The 23,631-nt window shown below is 31.9% G+C and overlaps 1 protein-coding gene across 1 annotated transcript in view; it reads left to right on the top strand.

The window, feature by feature from the left end:
• Trappc11 (trafficking protein particle complex subunit 11) overlaps positions 1–23,631 on the top strand; it is a 47,540-nt gene that overhangs the window by 967 nt on the left and 22,942 nt on the right. Inside the window, exons 2-18 of the mRNA XM_026400592.2 lie at positions 1,650–1,875; positions 2,820–2,989; positions 6,134–6,204; positions 7,232–7,346; positions 12,606–12,705; positions 13,096–13,169; positions 14,763–14,859; positions 16,663–16,796; positions 17,464–17,611; positions 19,364–19,457; positions 20,395–20,474; positions 20,573–20,651; positions 20,734–20,788; positions 21,111–21,256; positions 21,478–21,539; positions 21,640–21,772; positions 22,369–22,499. Coding sequence (XP_026256377.1) covers positions 1,672–1,875; positions 2,820–2,989; positions 6,134–6,204; positions 7,232–7,346; positions 12,606–12,705; positions 13,096–13,169; positions 14,763–14,859; positions 16,663–16,796; positions 17,464–17,611; positions 19,364–19,457; positions 20,395–20,474; positions 20,573–20,651; positions 20,734–20,788; positions 21,111–21,256; positions 21,478–21,539; positions 21,640–21,772; positions 22,369–22,499 — 1,893 coding nt within the window. The 5' untranslated portion in view covers positions 1,650–1,671. The remainder of the gene's footprint in view (positions 1–1,649; positions 1,876–2,819; positions 2,990–6,133; positions 6,205–7,231; positions 7,347–12,605; positions 12,706–13,095; positions 13,170–14,762; positions 14,860–16,662; positions 16,797–17,463; positions 17,612–19,363; positions 19,458–20,394; positions 20,475–20,572; positions 20,652–20,733; positions 20,789–21,110; positions 21,257–21,477; positions 21,540–21,639; positions 21,773–22,368; positions 22,500–23,631) is intronic.

Here is a 23,631-nt window from a genome sequence, read left to right as displayed (position 1 = left end):
AGAGCTACATTGTCCATTATGGTTACCAATAGCCGCGTGTGGCTATTGAGCACTTGAAATAGGCTAGTTTGAATGGATATGTGCTGTGCATATAAAATATTAGATTTTCAAGACTAAGTGAAGAAAAAAATGCAAAATATCATTAATAGCATTAATGTTTGCATGATGTTTTTAGATTTACCAGATTAAACAAAATATTATTAAAATGAGTTCCATTTTTCTTTTTACTTTTAATATGACTGCTAGAAATTTTTAAATTATTTGTGTGGCTGATATTATATTTCTCTTGGGTCAGCATTGATTTAAAGTTTTATAAGTCATTTGTAGTTCCCTTTATTTTTACTCCATATTCAAAGATGACAGCTATTTCTTTTGAGTGTTTGGGATTATTAAGAAAAATTAACCTTTAGAGCTCTAGTCTGGCTTCTTTGGTATTAAGCAAAGGTACATATCTTATATTTGGATTACCTCTTTTTAGTGTTCATTCCCCCTAGTTATAGCATATTTTATCTTTGCCCTTGTAGCTTAATCCTGTCTTAAAAATATCTATCTGAAGAATTTCGCAATTTATATTGTAGACAGTTATCATTTCTGGCAAACTTTCCAAATCATTTATTCAATGTTCATTGTTCTTAGTACATGAACATAAGATGCTTAGTAGTCTTTCCTAAATTAACTTTTCAGTTACAAATATTCCATGTTTTAGGGATCAAGTAGTGGCATAAGTGCACCTCATTTTTCACACTATTATGCTGAGTTCTGTATGATATATTGGTGAACATCACCTTCTTTCTTCTTTAATTGTTAATGGGTCTTTATTCTATTTATTTATATATGGAGCTAAGAGTTGAACCCAGTGCCTCACATGTGCTTAGGCAAGCACTCCACCGCTGAACTACAACCCCAGCTCCCAAACATCACGTTTTTTAAGGAGCTCATGATACCTCTTTTTTAAAATGAGGTTATTTTAAAAAATCGCAGTTTTGTTTGGAAAAAGCACATTTTCATGTAAGTGTTTTTCCAAAGTCAGCACATACTTGGATTTATTATAGTCTTAGCTAAATGGCATAATAGAGACATACCCTCCTAGCAAATTCCATTAATTATTATTTTTCTTTCAAATATTCCCTTAAATAGTACATTTTATATTAAATTTTGAAAATGAGAAAATAATTGTTACTTTAATAAGCATATTATATTAATAATATTCTAGACATTGAAAAATTTGGTGTTATCTATTACAGAGAAATTAGAGGAAGTTATACTTTATTATATAAGTCAATAATTATTTTTCTTTTATTACTTATATATGAAATAGGAAATGTAGACCTATTGTTTTGATTTCCTTCTTTTTTGATTTGCTAACTCCAAAGTTTGGTGTATGTTTTGAAAAATTACTGAAAATACTGATATATCTGAAAGTTAATTACAATTATTTTAATGTGAAATTTTTAAAAACAAATCTAACATAATAATTTTAATAGATCCAACTCACCTTTTGCTTTCCTCCATTATATGGGCTTGATGGTTTTCAGACATTCAAAGCATTTCAGTTTTTTGTAATGATTTTTGAATGACAGATATTCATGTATTATATAGATGTTGTTTTTTTAAAATTAATTATGGATGTATTAACATTTGTATTTCAGATTTTTTTGTGGCACCATAACTATGAGCCCCACACAGTGGGACTTTCCTGTGGAATTATGTTGTCGGCCTATGGCTTTTGTTACACTTACTGGACTAGATGTAGTTTATAATGCTGTCCATCGAGCTGTCTGGGATGCTTTCTGTGCCAATCGAAGAGCTGATCGGGTACCAATTTCTTTCAAGGTGCTCCCAGGAGACCATGAATATCCCAAATGTAGACCCAAGGTAATGACATTAGGATTGTATGCATTCTCTCCCTCTCTGTGTGTATGTGTATATGTCATTTTTTGTTCTTGTGTGTGTGGGAAAATCCCTAAGTTTATCATGGCAGTGGTTACAGTGGTGTATAAAGAAAACCTTAGGCATCTTTATGTACCATGTAGTATACTATATATATGTTTATTAATGGTTAATTTTTAAACCCAGAGGAATAATTACATTTAAAAGCTTTGTAACCTATAAGCCTACATTTGCCATTTTTATTTGTAGAAAAAGAACCCCATGTCTCCACAAATTTCACGAAGTCTTAAAAGGAAAGTCTTATCTTTCTCATCATTATAGAATATCTTTATTCTATAACATCATTGTTAGAGAATCCATGGTCTTTTCAGTTTTGTTCAATTTCAGATACACTTTTTGGGTGCTTGCTTTGTGTTAGGTAACTGGAACCATGCCACAAGCTGGTGATATAAAACAAGCTTGTGAATGATGTTTCATCCACAAGTAAAGTGAATTGTTTTCCTGGCAATATATCTTTGAAATAAGTGAAGCCATATTAAATTTCAGCCAATATTTTAATTTTAGCAGCTTTTTCAAAAACAGAAACCGGAATGGTGACGAATAGGAGTAGAATTTGCTTAGAAAGTGACTGGATACTTCTTTACAGGGTACTTGAGATCCTAGACATCATTAGGAGCTCTTTGACTTTGGTCATTCTTCCTTAAATGGGAAATGTAATGTTTCTAGGGTTGAGATTCTACTTCTAACACTTGCTAACTCTTATTTAATTTTTGTAAACCTGAATTTTCTCATCTTCAAAATGGGTAGTGTGCATATTGAATGAGATAAATGTACAAACATTGCTTGGCACCCAATAGGTGGTTTCTGCTGCTATTATTATAAAAAAATTAAACAAAAACCACTTCCTTAACTTTTACCACTATTTGTAGAGAACTTCGTATGAATGGTACATTCCTAAAGGGATCTTAAAGACTGGCTGGATGAATAAACATCTGAATCTGGTGCCAGCCCTGGTGGTTGTGTTCTATGAACTAGACTGGGATGAGCCTCAGTGGAAAGAAAAGCAGTCCGAATGCGCAACCAGGGTGGAAATTGTCAGGTATGACCTCCATTTATCAGGCTGCCCATAGTAATTTGCAAATGTCTGTGTTACTAACATTTATTGAAGGCAATAGAGTGCTCTTTGGACTGTAGTGGTCACTTTGGGGATTGTTGACCTCCAGTGAAATTTGTTTAGTTCCTTAAGTATTAACTGCATTTTATGCCAAATCTGTAACAAAATTTAGAAGCAAATTGAAAGACATTTGCAAATGTTTTTTCTTGCATTTATGATCTGTTTTGGAGACATTATAATTTACTGTTTGGTCCCTTTCACTTTATCATTATTCACTTTTAAGATAATTAATTATTTTGCACGACTACTGTAATGTATTACTGTAAAGAAGTAAATTTTAAGTAAATTATATTACAGTTTTCACAAAAAAACATACATTAAACTTTTAAAGGGAATGACTAATGTATCACTCAAAAAAAATAAGTTGTATTGTAATTTTTACATAAAAGCACATATTAATCTTTCACTTTTAAAGGGAATGACTAATATATCACTATAAAGAAGTTGTGTTATAATTTCTACATCAATAAAATACCCATATAAATATATATTAAACTTTTGCAAAAGCAGATTTTTGTAAGGTTAAGAAGCTTGATGTAAGATTATACTTTTAAAATTGAAATGATTATTCCAAATAGGTTCTTTATGTGCAGGAAAAGATTCACTATATTCTTGGTATTTTTAGTCAATCTTAAATTTAATCATCAAACTTGTGGTTTTTTTAATATTTGACATTATAATTTTATTTTTTACTGAGAATTCCTGCTGATTTCTTTTTCTTTTTTTTTATTGGTTGTTCAAAACATTACAAAGCTCTTGACATATCTTATTTCATACATTAGATTCAAGTTGGTTATGAACTCCCAATTTTACCCCAAATACAGATTGCAGAATCACATCGGTTACACATCCACATTTTTACATAATGCCCTATTAGTAACTGTTGTATTCTGCTACCTTTCCTATCCTCCACTGTCCCCCTCCCCTCCCCTCCCATCTTCTGTCTCTACCCCATCTACTGTAATTCATTTCTCTCCTTGTTTATTTTCCCGTTCCCCTCACAACCTCTCATGTGTAATTTTGTATAACAATGAGGGTCTCCCTCCATTACCATGCAATTTCCCTTTTCTCTCCCTTTCCCTCCCACCTAATGTATCTGTTTAATGTTGATCTTTTCTTCCTGGTCTTCCTCCCTGCTCTGTTCTTAGTTGTTCTCATTATATCGAAGAAGACATTTGGTATTTGTTTTTTAGGGATTGGCTAGCTTCACTAAGCATAATCTGCTCTAGTGCCATCCATTTCCCTGCAAATTCCACGATTTTGTCATTTTTTTAGTGCTGCGTAATACTCCATGGTGTATAAATGCCACATTTTTTTTTATCCATTCATCTATTCAAGGGCATCTGGGTTGGTTCCACAGTCTAGCAATTGTGAATTGTGCTGCTATGAACATCGATGTGGCAGTATCCCTGTAGTACTCTCTTTTAAGGTCTTCAGGGAATAGTCCGAGAAGGGCAATAGCTGGGTCGAATGGTGGTTCCATTCCCAGCTTTCCCAGGAATCTCCATACTGCTTTCCAAATTGGCCGCACCAGTTTGCAGTCCCACCAGCAATGTTCAAGAGTACCCTTTTCCCCACATCCTCGCCAGCACTTGTTGTTTGACTTCATAATGGCTGCCAATCTTACTGGAGTGAGATGGTATCTTAGGGTGGTTTTGATTTGCATTTCTCTGACTGCTAGAGATGGTGAGCATTTTTTCATGTACTTGTTGATTGATTGTATGTCCTCCTCTGAGAAGTGTCTGTTCAGGTCTTTGGCCCATTTGTTGATTGGGTTATTTGTTTTCTTATTGTTTAATTTTTTGAGTTCTTTGTATACTCTGGATATTAGGGCTCTATCTGAAGTGTGAGGAGTAAAAATTTGTTCCCAGGATGTAGGCTCCCTATTTACCTCTCTTATTGTTTCTCTTGCTGAGAAAAAACTTTTCAGTTTAAGTAAGTCCCATTTGTTGATTCTTGTTATTAACTCTTGTGCTATGGGTGTCCTATTAAGGAATTTGGAGCCTGACCCCACAATATGTAGATCGGAGCCAACTTTTTCCTCTATCAGACGCAGAGTCTCTGATTTGATATCTAGCTCCTTGATCCACTTTGAGTTAACTTTTGTGCATGGCGAGAGGAGGGGATTCAGTTTCATTTTGTTGCATATGGATTTCCAGTTTTCCCAACACCATTTGTTGAAGATGCTATCCTTCCTCCATTGCATGCTTTTAGCTCCTTTATCAAATATAAGATAGTTGTAGCTTTGTGGATTAGTCTCTGTGTCCTCTATTCTGTACCATTGGTCCACCCGCCTGTTTTGGTACCAGTACCATGCTGTTTTTGTTACTATTGCTCTGTAATATAGTTTGAAATCTGGTATTGCTATACCACCTGATTCACGCTTCCTGCTTAGAATTGCTTTTGCTATTCTGGGTCTTTTATTTTTCCATATGAATTTCATGATTGCTTTATCTATTTCTACAAGAAATGCCATTGGGATTTTAATTGGCATTGCATTAAACCTATAGAGAACTTTTGGTAATATCGCCATTTTGATGATGTTAGTTCTGCCTATCCATGAACAGTGTATATTTTTCCATCTTCTAAGATCTTCTTCTACTTCTCTTTTTAGGGTTTTGTAGTTTTCATTGTATAAATCTTTCACCTCTTTTGTTAGGTTGATTCCCAAGTATTTTATTTTTATTGAGGATATTGTGAATGGAGTGTTTTTCCTCATTTCCGTTTCAGAAGTTTTGTCGCTGATATACAGAAATGCCTTTGATTTATGCTTGTTGATTTTATATCCTGCCACTTTGATGAATTCTATTATTAGTTCTAGTAGTTTTTTTGTAGACCCTTTTGGGTCTTCTAGGTATAGAATCATGTCATCCGCAAATAGTGATAATTTAAGTTATTCTTTCCCTATTTTTATGCCTTTAATTTCTTTCGTCTAATTGCTCTGGCCAGTGTTTCGAGAACTATATTGAATAGAAGTGGTGATAGAGGGAAACTTGTGTTTTTTGTGAAGCTTGAATACATTTAGTTAAAATGATTTATTTAATTAATTTTATTGTTTTTCTGTTGCAGGCAAAGTTTACAAGGAAGAAACACAAAAGTTGCAGTGGTTCTGATTCAGAAGAAAACCCCTTTGCCCCCAGGTAACAAAAGATCAATTAATTAACACTATTTATACTAACAAAAATAAATGTGATATAATACATATTGACCTTCCACTTACCATACTAACACCTTTTCACATGTACATCTAGGTCAACCTCATTTCTAAAAAAGTATTGAGTTGGACACCCTGGCAAGTGTCGAATGTTGCAGCTACTCCTGCTTTATACCTCCAGTTCTCATTACCAGAATGTAGATTCTTTACTGTTTAAATCTTTCATGCATTCAATTTTTGGGTCGATGGTGTGTTAATTTTTTAAAAAGTACCAAAAATTCATGAATAAACGTTTGTTATAAAAAATAAAGAATTATAATAAAGATTACAAATCTAAGTCCTACTCCTCCAGCTCCACTTACTTCCCAATGTAGTCATGTATCCGTTAACAAAACAGTTAATTCATTTGCTTTGTAAACATGTCATTTACTAGTTTGAGGTTTATTTAAAATTTTATTCCTTATACAAATGCAAAGAAAAATGCTATAGGATTTGTAATTTCCTCTAAGAACATGTTATTTTATATAACTTTTTTTTGTGTGTATGTGTGTGACTTGAACCCAGGGCTTTGCCCATGCCAGGAAAGCATTCTAACATTGAGGCATACCCCAGCCCCATCATTTTAAATACTTGTTTTTTCTGTTTTCCCAGATTTTCTTAGACGCATAATATTTTTTTTGTTTTGTTTTTATGTTAAGACTTATCCCATCCTAAGTGGTTTTGGAAACTTCTCTCATGAACTGCTGCTTCCATTTTGAGTTATGTTTTTAAAAATAGCTATATGTTGTATCCGTTGGCATTACTTGGCCTTCCTGTCCTGGCTTAGAAAATTCCACAATTTTTTTCCTAAAAGGTTTGTATTAATAACCCCAGGCTCTCAAAGGAACCTAGGAGTTGTATTGACATGGTGAAAAGTGCTTTAGGTTTTTATTCCAAATTCCAGATTTGGGGAAATATTCATATAAAAAATACACTACTTATTTTGTTTTTCTCTTTCTGGGGCTTATCAACAGGGGAAGATGTCATTGCTTCAGAAAGGGCTGCAGCTTTGTGCAATGCATGTGAACTCTCAGGAAAGTCTTTGTTTGTGCTTCCCCACACTGACCACCTTGTGGGTTATATTATAAGGTAAATAAAGGTCTTTTATTTTTTAGATTATTCCTTAGGAATTAAGAAATTGGTATATTAGACCCATTTGTTTTTAAGAAAATAAAACATGTTCAGTAGAAAAAATATAAATGGTACAGAGGATATAAAAGTAAAATAAAAGTTCCTTTTGTCAATTTTTTAACTTTATAACCATTATCAACAATTCCTTAAGCACACTTTCAAAAAATGTCTTCTGTAAAGGAAGAAATATACGCATATCTTTTTAACACTATTTAAACTAACAAAAATAAATGTAATATAATACATATTGATCTTCCACTTACTATACTGACATCTTTTCACGTGTACATCTAGGTCAACCTCACTTCTAAAAAATATGAGTTGGATACCCTGTCAATATTTGCAGCTACTCCTGCAGGCTGAGGCAGAAAGGTAGAAGGATTGCTTGAGTTCACTAGTTCTGGGCCAGCCTGGGCAACACAATGAGACCCATCTCAAAAAGAAAAAGAAATATAAATGGTTTATCCCCTTGTACTTTTCAGTAATTACCATGTGTGATCTTTTATATGACGGTGGTGTCTCTATTTCTTGACTCTTATTGTTGCATTCCTTTTTTTTTTTTTAGTTGTAGATGGACACAATACCTTTATTTTATTTATTTTTTATGTGGTGCTGAGGATCAAACCCAGTGCCTTACACATGCTAGGTGAGTGCTTTACCGCTGAGCCACAGCCCCAGTGCCCATTCTTTTTTTTTTTAACATTTATTTTTTAGTTTTAAGTGGACACAATACTTTTATTTTTATATGGTGCTGAGGATCAAACCCAGTGCCTTATGCATGCCAGGCGAGCACTTTTCCTCTGAGCTACAACCCCAGCCCTGCTTTATTCTTTATATGTCTGTCACTGTATTTAAAAATGTTTTAAGAAGGCTGAGAGTCCCATTAAATGTTAAGCCTTTATAAAGAGCAAATTACCTGTGGACACAATATTTTTATGGGACTATTATGCATTGTTTTCTAATATTTAGTGTTGCAAAGAAATTTTATAGTGTTACATTTTTCATGAATATATATTTAGATAGGAGTATTTTCAGTGATTCTGGCTATAAGATGACTTTTTTCTTTTCATTGTGCAAAAGTATTAGGAACACAAGAATAGCTTAGTTTATCTTTTTTTTTAAGAGAATTTTTTAATATTTATTTTTTTTAGTTGTTGGCGGACACAACATCTTTGTTTGTATGTGGTGCTGAGGATCGAACCTGGGCTGCACGCGTGCCAGGCGAGTGCGCTACTGCTTGAGCCACATCCCCAGCCCCTATCTTTGATTATTATTTATCTCACATTTGATTCTCTGCCTCAGAAGCAGACATCTGAACATTATCTGTCAGAGTAGGATATCTGGTATTCTCATTAATATTAAATGACATGGCTTCTAAGAAAGTGAAGCATAAGTTTAGAAGGAGAGAGCATGCAAAGGCAACAGGATCAAATGAAAAAATGAATTGCAAGAAAATTTAAATGCAATTAAGAAAATCTCCATGTTGGAAATAATAAACAATAGGACGGACACTGCAGAAAGTCAGATTAGTAGTGCCAAATGTAGCATTGAGTTGATTGATCAGAATTCAGAGAAAAAGAATAACGAGTTTTGTATTTTAATACAACTATATTACCAATGGGGAAAAACAAAGAAGAAAGGACAATGTATAGATAATTAATGTATAGATAACATACAAGTTGCTTTTCTTTTCTTTCCACTGAGGCTCATCCTAGCCTCACAGCTGGCTCTTGACTCCCTCTCTAGGCTTTGATGGTTCATCCTTGCACTTCTTATTTCAGTACTTCTGTCGTTCCAATGCTGTTTCTTGTCAGTGTGCTATCATACTAGCTCTATCTTCCAGTTCCCTTTTTCCTCTTAAGAACTTGGCTTTCAAGTTTACACATGGCCTTGCTAAGAAAGCCGACGTTCGCTATCCTTTACTTTAGTCCAGTGATTCTTAAACAGAGTAATTTTACCCACCAGGGAACATTTGGGCATGATTGCCACAACCGAGGGGGTTGCTATATTGCCTCTAGCAGCTAGAGGCCAGGGATGCTGCTGCATATCCTGCAACGCACAGGACAACCCTACACAGCCTCAGTGGTGCTGAAGTTGAGAAACCATACCTTAACCACTAGTGAGCCTGTCTTCCTCTGCTTTCAAATGTAGCTGTCATGGATGTGAGAGAATCGGAAGGTATAGTTTCAGCTATTACTCTTAAATCTTGTTGGGGGATAAGGAAACATTTAAATAAAAGAGTATAGTATTCCAATAACTGATGTAAAAAGCAAGTGCTCTGAGTCCATGACCTCTAGCATGTGGATCTGAGAACAAGGAGTGCTTGAGACAGTTCATTAAAGATCAGGGAAGACATTAAACCCTTTCTTCATATTTATATTTTATCTTCAGAGAGAGAATAAAGTCGACTACTAGGAAATCTTCACATTCATTAATCTGGGAGGAAGGTGGCAGAGTTACTCAATCATGTGTTTCAGAGCAGTTTGAGGTATTAAGGACAAATACTATAGGAAGTCAATGATTTGGTTAATTTTCTTTAAATTTCTCAATGCTTATAACACTAATTTATTGGAGGATGACTGTGAAACTCCTTTGTATTGCATAGGTTCACTATCATTTTAAGGCAAAATTCTTTGAAGAGTTTTCAAACTTAGTGATGAGTTAAGTGTTTTTCTTTTATGAAAAGATAAATGTTCCAAATTTTCAGATCTTTTATCTTAGGATAATACAGACTGTCAGTATCATGCTAACTAACAAATGTTTAAAACACACAGATACATACACACACACACACACACACACACACACATACACACACACACACACACACACCCTGCTTTTGAAAACAAAGGTGACATTTTAATAATGAGGAAAAAAGCAGATGCTTATTAGAGGAAAGTTGTGTTGCAGAGATATAGAGAGTACATGCCAAAAATGGCCATTTGTAAATCTTTATATTTATGATTTTTTTTCTGAGATCAATTTAAATGTTTGCTCCATATAAGTATTTGCTATCATCATAATTATCATTGTCATTATTATCATTTACATTTTTAAAAATACTGGAAATAATTTTTGACTAGTTTAAAAATAAAAGATTAGACAATGGCAATATTAAAAAAAATAAAGAATTTTAAGGGTCTAAATTCATTAAAAATCTAAAAATTTATACAGATAATGTACATCCAGGCAATTAGATTTGGGATCTGGTCTTTACCTTTCTATAACATTCAGAATTGGGATTGCTCTAAGCATTTTCGTGGGTGGACCACTAGAGGCAATATTCAACTCTCTCTCCTGTTGCCCTTTTTTGAAAAGGCTGTAGGGGAAAAGAAGGATGTAAGTAGTGCTAGGCACTTGCTACTCTTGCTTCTTCTCTGCTTCTTCCCTCTGTTTTCAACCTTTAGCCCAGGATCTACCTTCAATAATAATTTCCTTTTAAGTATAGAGTGATTTCTCCTTTTATCCCCTAAACTTGTAAGATGATTTTTGCCCATTATGTAGTTTATAAAATTTGGGAAGGCCCTTTTCTTTTAGACTTAAATCTATATGTATAGTTGGGAAGCTTGAATGTTCTTCATCTGAAAACTGATGCAGTGATGGTAAAAAAATGGACTCCAGGTGATCTTCATGTGAATTTTGCTGAGTGTATACCACTTATTTTCTGATAAATGGCTAGAGTAAGAAGCTGCTTAAAATTAACGTTTTAATCCAAATTATTTGGTAGGATACATTTTGTTTTGAGACAAAAGATAGATGCATGTGTGTTTTTTATATCTATGTATGTGTGTGTATTTAGTACAAAACTAATCAATTGGGTTCCCTTTACGAAGGAGTTACTTGGGGTGGGGCTGTAGCTCAGTGGTAGAGCACCCACCTCGCACATGTGAGGCATTAGGTTTGATCTTCAGCACCATATAAAAATAAATAAAGGTATTGTGTCCATCTACAGATAAAAAATATAAAAAGAAAAAAAAGGAGTTACTTTATTGAGACCAAAAATATTTATGTAAAATACCACAGAGCATTGCAAGTGTAAATTCTGCATAATTTGCAATCTTGTATCATTTCAGAGAACAAATGGATAGATGTGTCTGGGGAAGGCTTTAGGGAAGAGAGGAAGACCTATAACTGTATTTGAAAGTTTAGATGAGGGAAAGAAAGTAATGTTTATGTGGGGGGCAAAGGAACATCATAGAAAAGCATAGACGGTGAGAATTCAACTAGTTGAAATCACTAAATGATAATACAATTGATTAGATTTTCTGTTTTAGAGCAAAGAAGTTCAGTGTCTGTTTTTCCCCAAAATTATTCTTAGTTGTTTGATATTACCTTAAGAGCATAAGTTTTAAATACTTACTAAAAGAATTGGTCTTTTCACTAATACCTCACTTCTTGACTAGATCTATCATTTACTTATTTACGGTTTTGAAACTGGTTATGTATTTTTTTCCTCAAAAAATTCCTCAAATAATGTAGAAATATGTGACTTAAAAGGTAAAAGCTTTATAGCATTTACCCATTCCAGTCAAAGCTCTGTAACTGTTTAATCAGTTATATTTAAAGGGAGGGAAGATTTGATTCTGCAAAACAAACTTTATAGGAAATCATAGGTTCTGTCAGGGCTACTTGCTCTTGGTTCTCTGTACTAACATTTGGATGTTTATCTGTGAGTACACAGCCAAGTTAAAAACTAAAATAAGCTTGATATTTATGAGACATTCTAATAATACTAATTGGTTTTGTTGTTTTAATCATTGAGGATGACCTAAATACATATTTCTGGCTGTCATAAAGTTAGATGATCTAAATGTCAGTGCCTTATCATTCTCATTTATAAAACTTTGACAGGTTAAGTTAATTTATTCCTCCAAACATTATTTGGTTCAAGTTAGAATCTAATTTTAATTGTTTAAAATTAGATTTAACTCAGATTTAAAGGTTAATTTTAACTTAACCTTTTAATGTTATACCTTGTATTATAAATAATTGTAAATGACTTTTGTGAATTTTGCTCAGTGTATACCATTTAATTTTAACATTTTTGTCTAAGAATTTAGTTTTTACTTTGCTTCACCCTTTTTTTTTTTTAAATCTCAGTCGTGAAGTAAAATAGACATCTCTGTCAGAATTTTATTTTCAGGTCTTACAAATATGATTCTTGAAAAGAGTTTGGTTTAAAATAACTTTAATATTTGTATGTTCTTTTTATAACAGATTAGAAAATGCCTTTTATGAACATGCACAGACTTATTACTATACTGAGATTAGAAGAGTGAAATCTCATAAAGAATTTTTGAATAAAACAACACACCAGGTATATATTTTTTCAATAACAGAGGCATTCTAAAGTACATTTTTCATTATTGATTATTTTTAAGTCCATTATTACTTGTCTTTAATACGTTTATATCTTAAATGGCTTCAGTACTTCTCAAGTTTTTTAAAAAATCTTTTAAAATCTAACTTGTTTTTAAATTAAACTCTTTGCTCTTAAAATTTGTTTTTAAATTCCTTGCCCTTAAAAAAGTTTTTAAAGATAGACTTTAATAGACCTTTAAACTATATTTATGTTTGTTGGAATAACAGTTTAATGTTAGTTTTGAATTTTCCTTTATACTTAATGTTTTCTTATAATAAACATTATTAGAATTTTCACATTTTAAATATGTATTTAATAGTGCTTCTTTCATCCTTTTTTTCCCAGCTTTTATTTGTTAGACATCAGTTCAAAATAGCTTTCTTCAGTGAGTTGAAACAAGATACACAAAATGCTTTGAAGTAAGTTTTTGAGTTTTCAAACTGAATTTTTCTTATTTTTATGTTAATGCTAACATATTAATGGTACTTTCTGAGTCTAAGCCAAACTGAAATTAATTTTAAAATGTTTATGTTGATTAGATTCAAGAATTTAATATTTAGTTTGTCCAAAAATTAATGGAATATAATTTGAGATTTTAAAACATTTTTTCCATTACAATATTGTAAGTAAATTTCAGAGTGTCATAAAAATTTTGGGTCTAATTTAATTAAATTTCATGATCTAAAGAGATAAAGTGTAAAATTTTCCCCATCTTCCTGACTTTTTTTGCTTGTTCAGTGGAATTTTTGTCTTAAAAGACTGATTTCCAAAGTAAATAAAAACTAAATATTATTTAAATCAGATTATGGGTTTTTTAAGGTTTATGGTACTTTTATTCCAATCATCTATGATTTTCTTTTTAATTTTTAATTTTATTTTTTTGTCTATAAATTTATAATGCCCATTGGTAATATCATTTTCCATTTGAAGGATCTGCCTAGTAGGTTCTTGGAGATTAGTTGTCAGTGTATTGATAGTGGCCAAGCAGATATCCTTTATTTTTACCAGTCACAACTTAATGAAAAAAAACCACTCTTTTTAAACTTTAACTCAGTTTTTTTTATTTACAATGACAGTATAAAAGGGATGAAAAACTAATTATTTATTCTATAATTAAGGAGATGGAAAAAAATAGAAGTATATTTTAAAGCTCTTAGTCATATAAGAATATTGTAGAAACATATTTTTATTTATTGTTGAGGTGCTAAACACCAAGTTGTGTTCTCTGAATCTTAATGACTTCATATAATTATAATTGGCTTTCATGTAGTTTATTTTTATGGATTGCGTTAAAACCATTAAATTTTAACACCAATTAATATTGATTTTAAAAAACCTTCAAGTTCAGGTCTATTAAAAAATAATCCCCAAAAGAAAAAAATTTAAAAAAAAAAGAAATTCAGAGTATAGTTTTTACTATGGAGCAGCCTGTTTTGAGATTTTCTCATTGCCTCCCATCTTAGGGTAGGCCCCATTCCAACAGGGCTCTTCTTTCTCACCTCCATTCTTCTGCATCAGCCACCCTAGTAAGGATGTTTCTTCTCCAGTCACTGCCTGAGATCAGTGCTATCCTTCACTGGTGCATGTACTTAGGCTTTAAAAGTTGTTGATCTCTGTTCTGTCTTGATATCACCTTTGCTAATGCAATGTTTGAGGAGCTTGTAAAGGATATTTTTTTAAAAATGTATTTTTTAAACAGAATGCTCATTTTTCAGTGTAATTCTAAGTAACTTTCATTTGTCAACTTGTCTTCCATTGGTTAATGATGGATATTAATGACAATGTACAGGAAATGGTTCTGCTCTTTATGAAAAGTCAGTAATTCCTTCCAAATATATTATTAATCAGTAGATCATTTTTAAAAACATTGGGGATAAATATATGCTGTTATTGAGCTGTTGAGTGTTAAATGTTGAGTAAATATTATCTCTTCTTTATAATAATTTTGTTCTTAGGAAACTTTTTATGTTAATTTATATCATAATTAACCAACTTCCTTGCATTTATATTAGGAATTATAGGACTGCCTATAATCTTGTACATGAATTGAGAGCTCATGAAACCAATATTCTGGAAATCAAGACCATGGCAGGATTTATAAATTACAAGGTAATACTTCTACTTCCAAATACAGGAAATTTATCTTAAGTATTATTGTCCTTTTTTTAAATTAGAAAATCAAAATTAGTTCTTGCTCTGAAAAGTTGATGTTTGATTAATGATGCTCTCCTTTTTTGTATTCTTTTATTCAAAAGGGCCTTGATTCTTAGCAGCCTAATAGCAGTGGTTTTGCTTTTGAGTTCATAGGTACTGGTTGGAAGTTTTTTGGTGTTTAGTTTTGAACAGGAGTAGTAAGAAGAAAACTACCTAAATTACTGAATTTTAAATGATACAACATATTAGAACTACATAAGCCTTTCTTGGTTTATTGGCACAAGTGTAAGAAAGGTATATCTATTCACCCTATAGAAAACTTTTATAACCATTGTTTGAGCATTTTAAGATTGTATGTGGTAGTGATAGCTCCCTCTCCACCTCAGCAGGCAATTAAGGGGTGTTTGTTTGCTTTTAATTTTCCAAACTCTTATTTGAAAGGAGTCTGGTATTAAGTTGGTAATGTGCAAGCACATACGTCAATTCATTATTAGTGTAAGTGTAATTTGTACAGCCTCTGTAGAAAATATTTTTGCAGTGACTGTGTAGATTTAAAGTGAACATTTTTTTTTACATAGCAATTCCCTTTCAGGAAATTTATTTGACATATGTGCTAACACTGGCAAATCATATCTATGAATACTTATTATATCTTCTAATAGGAAACAATTGGGAACAAACTATCAGTAAGTGATTAGTTATATAAATTGTAACTCTAAATAGTAGAACTTTATACACCTATTAAGAATGAGACAGGGTTGGGGTTGTGGCTCAGTGGTAGAGCACTTGCCAGGCATGTGTGAGGCCCTGGGTTCGATCCTCAGCACCACATAAAAAATAAATAAATAAATAAATAAAATAAAGGTATTGTTTCTAACTACAACTAAAAGAAAAATAAAAAAAAAAAGAAAGAATGAGACAGTTCTGATATATAGATATCAAATGATACCTAAGATACTGTTGGGTGAGAAAACTGAGACATAATTCAGTGTGTCTCATGCAAGCTGCTAGCATACTAGTTCATGTATATAAACATACATATACTTGTCTGTGTGTAGAATATATCAGGAAGCATATGCCAGAAACTGGTTGCCTATGGAAAGAAAAATTAGGTGTCTAAAAGACAGGAATGGATGAGACACTTTTCGTGTATTCCTTTATTTCTAAAAAATAAAATTGAAAATTATAATAAGCATATGGAAATTAATTGAGGCTTTAATTATTCTGTTTTTACTCTTACCCCAAATACACATAGATTATATTGTTTTGAAATAATATTCCAGGGAAAAGTTTTTGAAAATTTCTGTAATCTGTGTTTTCTATGGAAGTAACTGTACTTTGTGCTACAGAAAATCTTCAGTATTCTGACAATTCTAAAACCGAAAGTCAATCTGTTCTTTCTCAATTGCCTGTTGAAAATACTTTACCCAAGCCCATCTTTAGGTTCTTTATTGGGAATAACTGGGTATAATTATTTGGTATAAGTTTTAACATTCTGTATTTTTAAAAAGCTTTTCTAAGATATAGAATAAATTCAGCGAAAGTGCTGTATTATTTTATTTCATTCCTCAAAGATGTTTATCCTTGTGTTTTAGCTTAACTATTCTTATGAAGAAAATAATTTATGTTGCAAAGAACTTCAGAGAATAAAGTTCTGTCGTCTTTTTAAAGTTATTATCAAACTTTACATGTTTTTAAATGAATTTGTCTTTTGACTTTTTCCCCCCTTATTTTGGGGCTGATTTTTACATTTTGCAGATTTGTAGACTGTGTTTTCAACACAATACCCCATTGGATGCAATTGCTCAGTTCCGAAAACACATTGACTTGTGTAAGAAAAAAATTGGAAGTGCGGAATTGTCTTTTGAGCATGCTGCATGGATGTCTAAACAGTATGTTTTAAATTGTACTTTTAGAATGTTAAAAAAAATAACACATGGGGCTTGAAGAAATGGAATTAGCATGGACTTTGGTTCTAAACTGAGTTAGGTTTTTTTTTTTTTCAATAAGATTTTTAATGATATGATGCACATATATTTCTGGTAATAGTATCTGTTGATTGGCTCAGTTTTTTAATGGAGGTCATTTAATTCATATTGCTATCTTTTTCATTCAACATACATTCATTTGGTTTCTGCTGTGTATCTATATCCATAGAATACATCAGCGAGCAAACAAAACTCCTACTGTCACAGAGCTTTCTGTTTGAGACTTATGTTTAAAAATTGCTAGAAGGAAAATTTTGTCAGAAACTTGGATGTATTTTGAGCAGTGAAAACTATGTTGAGATCTAGTTTGATGGTATATCTGTAGACTTGTTAGTGAAGAAGAGATGAATTTATCTGTAAATCTCACTGAGTTGTTTAGAATTTATCTATAACCTTAAAATTGGTGTGTATTAGTCTTACACACTAGAAATTATTACAAGTCTTAACTGTTAATCAATAGCATTTTAATATAAGTTGCTGAGATCATAGTTCCCAGTCTGAATAATTACTGGAAATAAACTGCCTTTTCATTCTTTTTTATTTCTTGATTTTTTTATTTTTATTTTTTAAGATTCCAGGCCTTTGGAGATTTATTTGATGAAGCTATTAAGTTAGGGTTAACAGCCATTCAAACTCAGAATCCTGGTTTCTATTATCAGCAGGCAGCCTATTATGCTCAGGAGCGGAAACAGCATGCAAAAACTCTTTGTAGTCATGAAGTAAGTTACCAATTTCTGTGTTATCTGGCATTTAGGAAATTTATTAATCTTCTCTTGAAAGAACTTAAGACTGATGGTATTATAATTTGTTTCCAAATCGTTGAATATAATATTTTTTATTGTTTTAGGAATTATGACTATTTTTGGTTTAGGCCAAAGTACTTCACTTTTATCTGTGAATTAACTGGAAGTTTTTCTATTATATGTGATTTCCAACTGTATTTATTAAATGTATAATATTTTTAAGCTGTCATGTTGTAATCCAAACACAGTATTTTAAAAGATGATTAAAATTAAGTATGTTAAGAATATGAAGGACTGGGCATTGCAGAATGTAAAAAATGACAATTCTGCCAAAAAATTTGGAAAGCTTTAAAACTAACTAAACATATCTTTTGACCCAGAATTTTATTTTCAGAAATCCAAAGTAGATAATAGATTCTAAGAGATCAGTAGCAAGACTTATTTAAATTCTCATAAATGTATTAATGATAATATAAATTAAAAGAAGATGAACAACTATAGGAAATATGTTAAAGTATGTTATTCTAATTAAAATGTTTATTCTCAGCAAGATCTGTTGTTTTGAAGACTAACTAACGATATGGTGAAATGCACAGATTATATTTAATTGAAAAATTATTCCAATCAATAACAAATTTTTGTATAAAAATCTATAAGAATAATGTTTACTTCTTAACAAGTGATAGAGGTTTAGATGTAATTTAAGAATTTGGGGGGAAGGGTACCAGGGATTGAACTCAGGGGCAGTTGGTCACTGAGCCACCTCCCCAGCCCTATCTTGTATTTTATTTAGACATAGGATCTCACTGAGTTGCTTAGTACCTCACTTTTTGCTGAGGCTGGCTTTGAACTCACCATCCTCTTGCCTCAGCTGGGATTACAGGCATGCACTACCGCACCTGAATGTAATTTAAATTTTTATCCTGTTGCTTTTGGGTGTTTTTACACATTCTTCAGGAATGCACTTATATTGCATTTTGGATTCCAAGGGAAAAGTTAAAAAGAAGAAAAAAGAAATCAGTGTAAATCTGTTGGATTTTGCTATCAAAAATACCCACTTTCTGGCTGGGGATGTGGCTCAAGCGATAGCGCGCTCACCTGGCATGCGCAGGTGCTGGGTTTGATCTTTGCTCACCTGGCATGCGTGGGTGCTGGGTTTGATCCTCAGCACCACATTAAAAAAAAAAAAATAGAGATGTTGTGTCCACCGAAAACTAAAAAATAAATATTAAAAGAAGAATTGTCTCTCTCTCTTTCTCTGTCTCTCTCTTTTAAAAAAAAATACCCACTTTCCCCAATATCAGAATTAATAACAACAGAAAGGATAAGAAAATTGTGTCTTTGAAACTCCTTGTAATAATGTTTTTGTTTACAAAGAATATTTATACATAGGGAATAAATATTAAACATACTTTGCAATTTTTTTACTGGTTTATTATAGCCAAGATAAAAAGAAAATATAAAGACTTTAGTTGCTGTGAAACCATTTGTTAAAATTAGATTGATTTGTTCAGTTTTTATAAGATTTTCTAAATGCTAGATGAAACATTTTTAATTTAAATTTTATTAAAATTTAATTCATGTTAAAAATATTCACAACTGTGTTATTTGAATGTATGTTTGATGTCTGTATTTGTGAAAACTTATTTATTCAGTCATAGATTGTGCAAGAGTCCATTTGTGATGGGATAGATAAACTCATATTTAAGTTTGATTTTTAATTCGCAGGCTTCTGTAATGTATCCCAATCCTGATCCCTTAGAAACACAAACAGGCGTCCTTGACTTTTACGGACAAAGACCGTGGCGACAAGGAATACTAAGTAAATATTTTTCTTTCCATCACTTCTTTTTCAATTTCAAAAGGCCAAGATAGTTATCACTATTTTTTATGCTTAATGTGGCCAGTAGAAAAATTTTGTTGAAATAAAAATATATGCTTTTGAAACATTTTTTTCAGATATGTAGTTTTTTAGATTTGTTTGTATCACTATATCATAGGTCATTTTTAATTAAAGATATTGATGTGATTAAAATATTTAGACATCTGTGTCTTAAGTAAGCCACTGTTACTACTGAAACTTTTTAATTCCAGTTAACTTTAATGATTAATGTGACCTTTTAAAACAACATTAACTTGTATCACTTTAAAAACAATTTATAAGATGGGTACAATTGTGCACCCCTATAATCCCAGCCACTTGGGAGGCTGAAGCAGGAGGATCACTAGTTCAAAGCCAGACTCAGCAACTTAGTGAGACCCCTGAGCATCTTACTGAGACCCTGTCTCTAAATAAAAAATAAAATAAGCTGGGGATGTGGTTCAGTGCGTAAGCCCCTCTGGGTTCAATCCCTGTACCCCCCCAAAAAAATTTCCCAAAATTATCTACATCCTTTTTGTGTTTTATACATATTTTAATTGAGGCAACATCAGTGACAGTGGAATCTATCTCAGTTGTTAAGAGGTTATGTACTTTGATCTTTATAGAGAATTTGTAGAGAATGATATGAATACTACTCTTAAGATGATTCCACTAGATAAAAGAACACTGAGCTCAGTAATGTTCTCTGCAAAACAGAGATCACAATGAAGTTTTTGTTAATAAAGCTGCCTTAGAATCTTGAAGAGTCTAGAATAGTTGATAATCTTAAATACATTATATTACAGTAAAGGACTCCAGGAGTGTACACATACTATATTTATGTGAAGATTTAAGTTAAATGAGCTGTTTAAAATGGGTTGCGTCTCATCTTTCACAGGTTTTGATCTTTCTGATCCTGAAAAAGAGAAGGTGGGAATTCTTGCCCTTCAGCTGAAGGAGAGAAATGTTGTTCACTCTGTAAGTTGTTGTTTTTTCCCCCTCAATATAAACTAGTTTTTACAGAATTCAAGAAAATGAGATTATTTAAATGTTTCATACTTTCTATCTTTTCACAGGAAATAATAATAACTCTTCTGAGTAATGCTGTTGCACAATTCAAAAAGTATAAGTGTCCAAGAATGAAAAGTCATCTAAGTATGTATCCATAGCATGCTAAAATTCATGCAACTTTGAGTAATTTTAAATTATGTACGTAAGTCTTTTTTTCCTTTCATAGTGGTTCAGATGGGAGAGGAATATTATTATGCAAAGGATTATACCAAAGCTTTGAAGTGAGTCTTATTTACTATTTATTTTTAATAAGTATTCTGTTTACCTTACAGTGAAATAGAAGTAGAACTTTATATTGAATTTATTATTTCCATATTTCTATTATATTCCATTTCTGTGATATTTTTCAAGTGCCTTCTGTTGGCACTATCTTTTTCAGAGTTTTAGGAAATCTCAGGTTTAACTAAGTATGAAAAATACCTGTATCTCAGTAAGATTTTCTTACATTAATATAAAATGAGACGAGCACTTTGTTATCTCTAAGAACTCTTCAGACCCTTCTTGTGAAGCTCTTCATTATGCCTTCTCCTTGTCATCCCTTAGATTGCTGGATTATGTGATGTGTGATTATCGGAGTGAAGGATGGTGGACTCTGCTTACATCTATATTGACTACAGCTCTGAAGTGTTCCTACCTTATGGCCCAATTAAAGGATTACATTACTTATTCCCTAGAACTCCTTGGAAGAGGTAATGTGATGTTCTTTCAGTAAAAATCCAATCTACAGAACTATTTCACATCATTAAACTTTTTAATTGGAAAAATAATTCAGTCTCAGCTATTTAGTAGTACTTGGATTATGTGCAAGTCATTGTGCTTAGTCATTTTAGAAGAGGTATTTACTCTAAATTATTATAGAAACATTAAGCAGGATAGTGAATTTAGTTCTAATTTTATTTCTTCATTTTAGCTTCAACTCTGAAAGATGATCAGAAATCTCGTATAGAAAAGAACCTCATAAATGTTTTAATGGTAGGTTGGAATTCTTTGTGTAAGATATGTTTCAGGGACATGTATACCTAGATATTTTTTCCAACTGATTGAACAAATGTTTACCTCTGTGTTGATGCAGAACGAAATTCCAGATCCTGAACCTGACTGTGATGTCTTAGCTGTGAAAACTGCTCAGAAGCTGTGGGCAGACCGAGTTTCTCTGGCCGGCAGCAATGTTTTCACAATCGGAGTGCAGGACTTTGTGCCATTCGGTAGGTTGCTAGCATCTAAAATATTATTTTAGGGAAATCATCCTTCTTACTATAAAATAAATAGATGTAGAATAATAAATATAAAAGTCAAGAAAGAATTTTCAAAGTATAATCATTTTATGGCTAAATTGTGATTTTTAAAAAAAATTTCTCCTAAATGTCTTAGGTCAAGATATTAAATGTTTGATTTATGTCTTAAAACATACTTTGTTCATTTATGTACTTCAGGCATAATTTGAAAAGGCAGTTACTTAAAAGGTTTATGCTTTGATTTCTAGTCAGGTCTTTTGACACAAGTTAATCTTAAAATGGTTCTTTTCACTTTAAAATTTTGTCACTGACATTTTAGAGGCAATACTGATTTTAAAATTAAAGACGGCTTTGAAACTTATTTAACTTTTGTTCATTTTTAAAAAGTGAGCTACATTTATGTCTGTTGAACTGTCTTAGTTTAGCAGCCTGTAAGAATACCTTAAGTAAGAAATCAGTAAGAATGCCAGTGGGTCTCTTCTGAGTAAATATAATTCATAGAATAAAGTGTTTGGGTTGTGAGTATCTGGTAGTGTATAACTCAGCTCTTTTTGTTTGACTTCTAGTACAATGCAAAGCCAAATTTCATGCCCCAAGTTTTCATGTTGATGTTCCTGTTCAGTTTGACATTTATCTGAAGGCTGATTGTCCACATCCCATTAGGTTTTCCAAACTCTGTGTCAGCTTTAATAATCAGGTAATAGTACTTTTTAATGTATTTTTATTGTGTTTATTATTATAGCTTGCATTTTCTAACTACATAAAATGAACTTAGTGAATTTTAGGTCTTAATGGTTTCATAGTAACAAATAACTTCAGTAAGGTCTGTAACATAAATATATAAATATAAATTACCTATTTATATTTCTGAACTCTATCAAGTCAAGTATTACACTTTCCCTACTCTTGAGTTTTATTTATTTTTACTTTTTGTTTATGAAATATTAAGAATTCCGTGTGTATATATTTATAATGTCCAACTTAATTTCAAATAAGATTCAGAATTGAATATAATCCAATTTTCAAAATCATTTGTTTCCATTTTTATTTTAATGTTATTTGTATATTATAGAACAAATACATGTTTAATATTAAAAAATTTAAGATGGAATAGATGGCTATAAAGTGATAAGTAAATGATTAAATGTATAATCCTCCAATTTTATTCTCTTGAGGTTCTTGAGGTTCTCTCTGTTAACTTCTTGAGTAATATAGATATTTTTCATTTATGAATATATAAGCCACTTTTTTCTTGAAGAAATGGGAACATACCATGTTTCATGCACTTGAACATTTTCAAAGTATGATATAATAAAGTGAAGTTATGGATTACATTTCAGCTATTTCATTTATAAGCTCACTTGACGGATAATTTTCTTTTGTCCTCCCAGAAAGTATATTGAGCCTTTAACCAACAAGCATCTATTGAGAGTAGTATTCTGAACTTGAAAGATTATAGCATATCATTTCATCACAATGTAAGCATTGGGAGCAGGGACCAATGACTCACATATTGTTCAAGTAGATAGTGAATACTGAATTGTGTAGTATAACCTAGAAATCTATTTGCCAAGAAAAGGGAGGAAGTTCCAAGAATGAATATGGTACTAAGATAGGTATAAAAGGATGGAAAGGGGAGAACATGTTTGACAGTGAGAAAACAGTGCAGTGAAATAGGAGTACACATTCTATATTTATGCATAAGTCAAGACAATGACCTCAAGAGACCAGAGAGTTTTTAAGCATAGGTGGTGGGAAATAAGTCCTGATGGTTTACAGGAGCCTTGAAGAGTTAAGCAGAGATAGACTAAATAATAAATGGAAGTCAT

The sequence above is a fragment of the Urocitellus parryii genome, chromosome 14 (assembly GCF_045843805.1).
Source record: "Urocitellus parryii isolate mUroPar1 chromosome 14, mUroPar1.hap1, whole genome shotgun sequence".
NCBI classification, from domain to species: Eukaryota; Metazoa; Chordata; class Mammalia; order Rodentia; family Sciuridae; genus Urocitellus; species Urocitellus parryii.
Note: the sequence above shows the minus strand (reverse complement) of the source record. Positions and strands in the feature narration are given on the sequence as shown.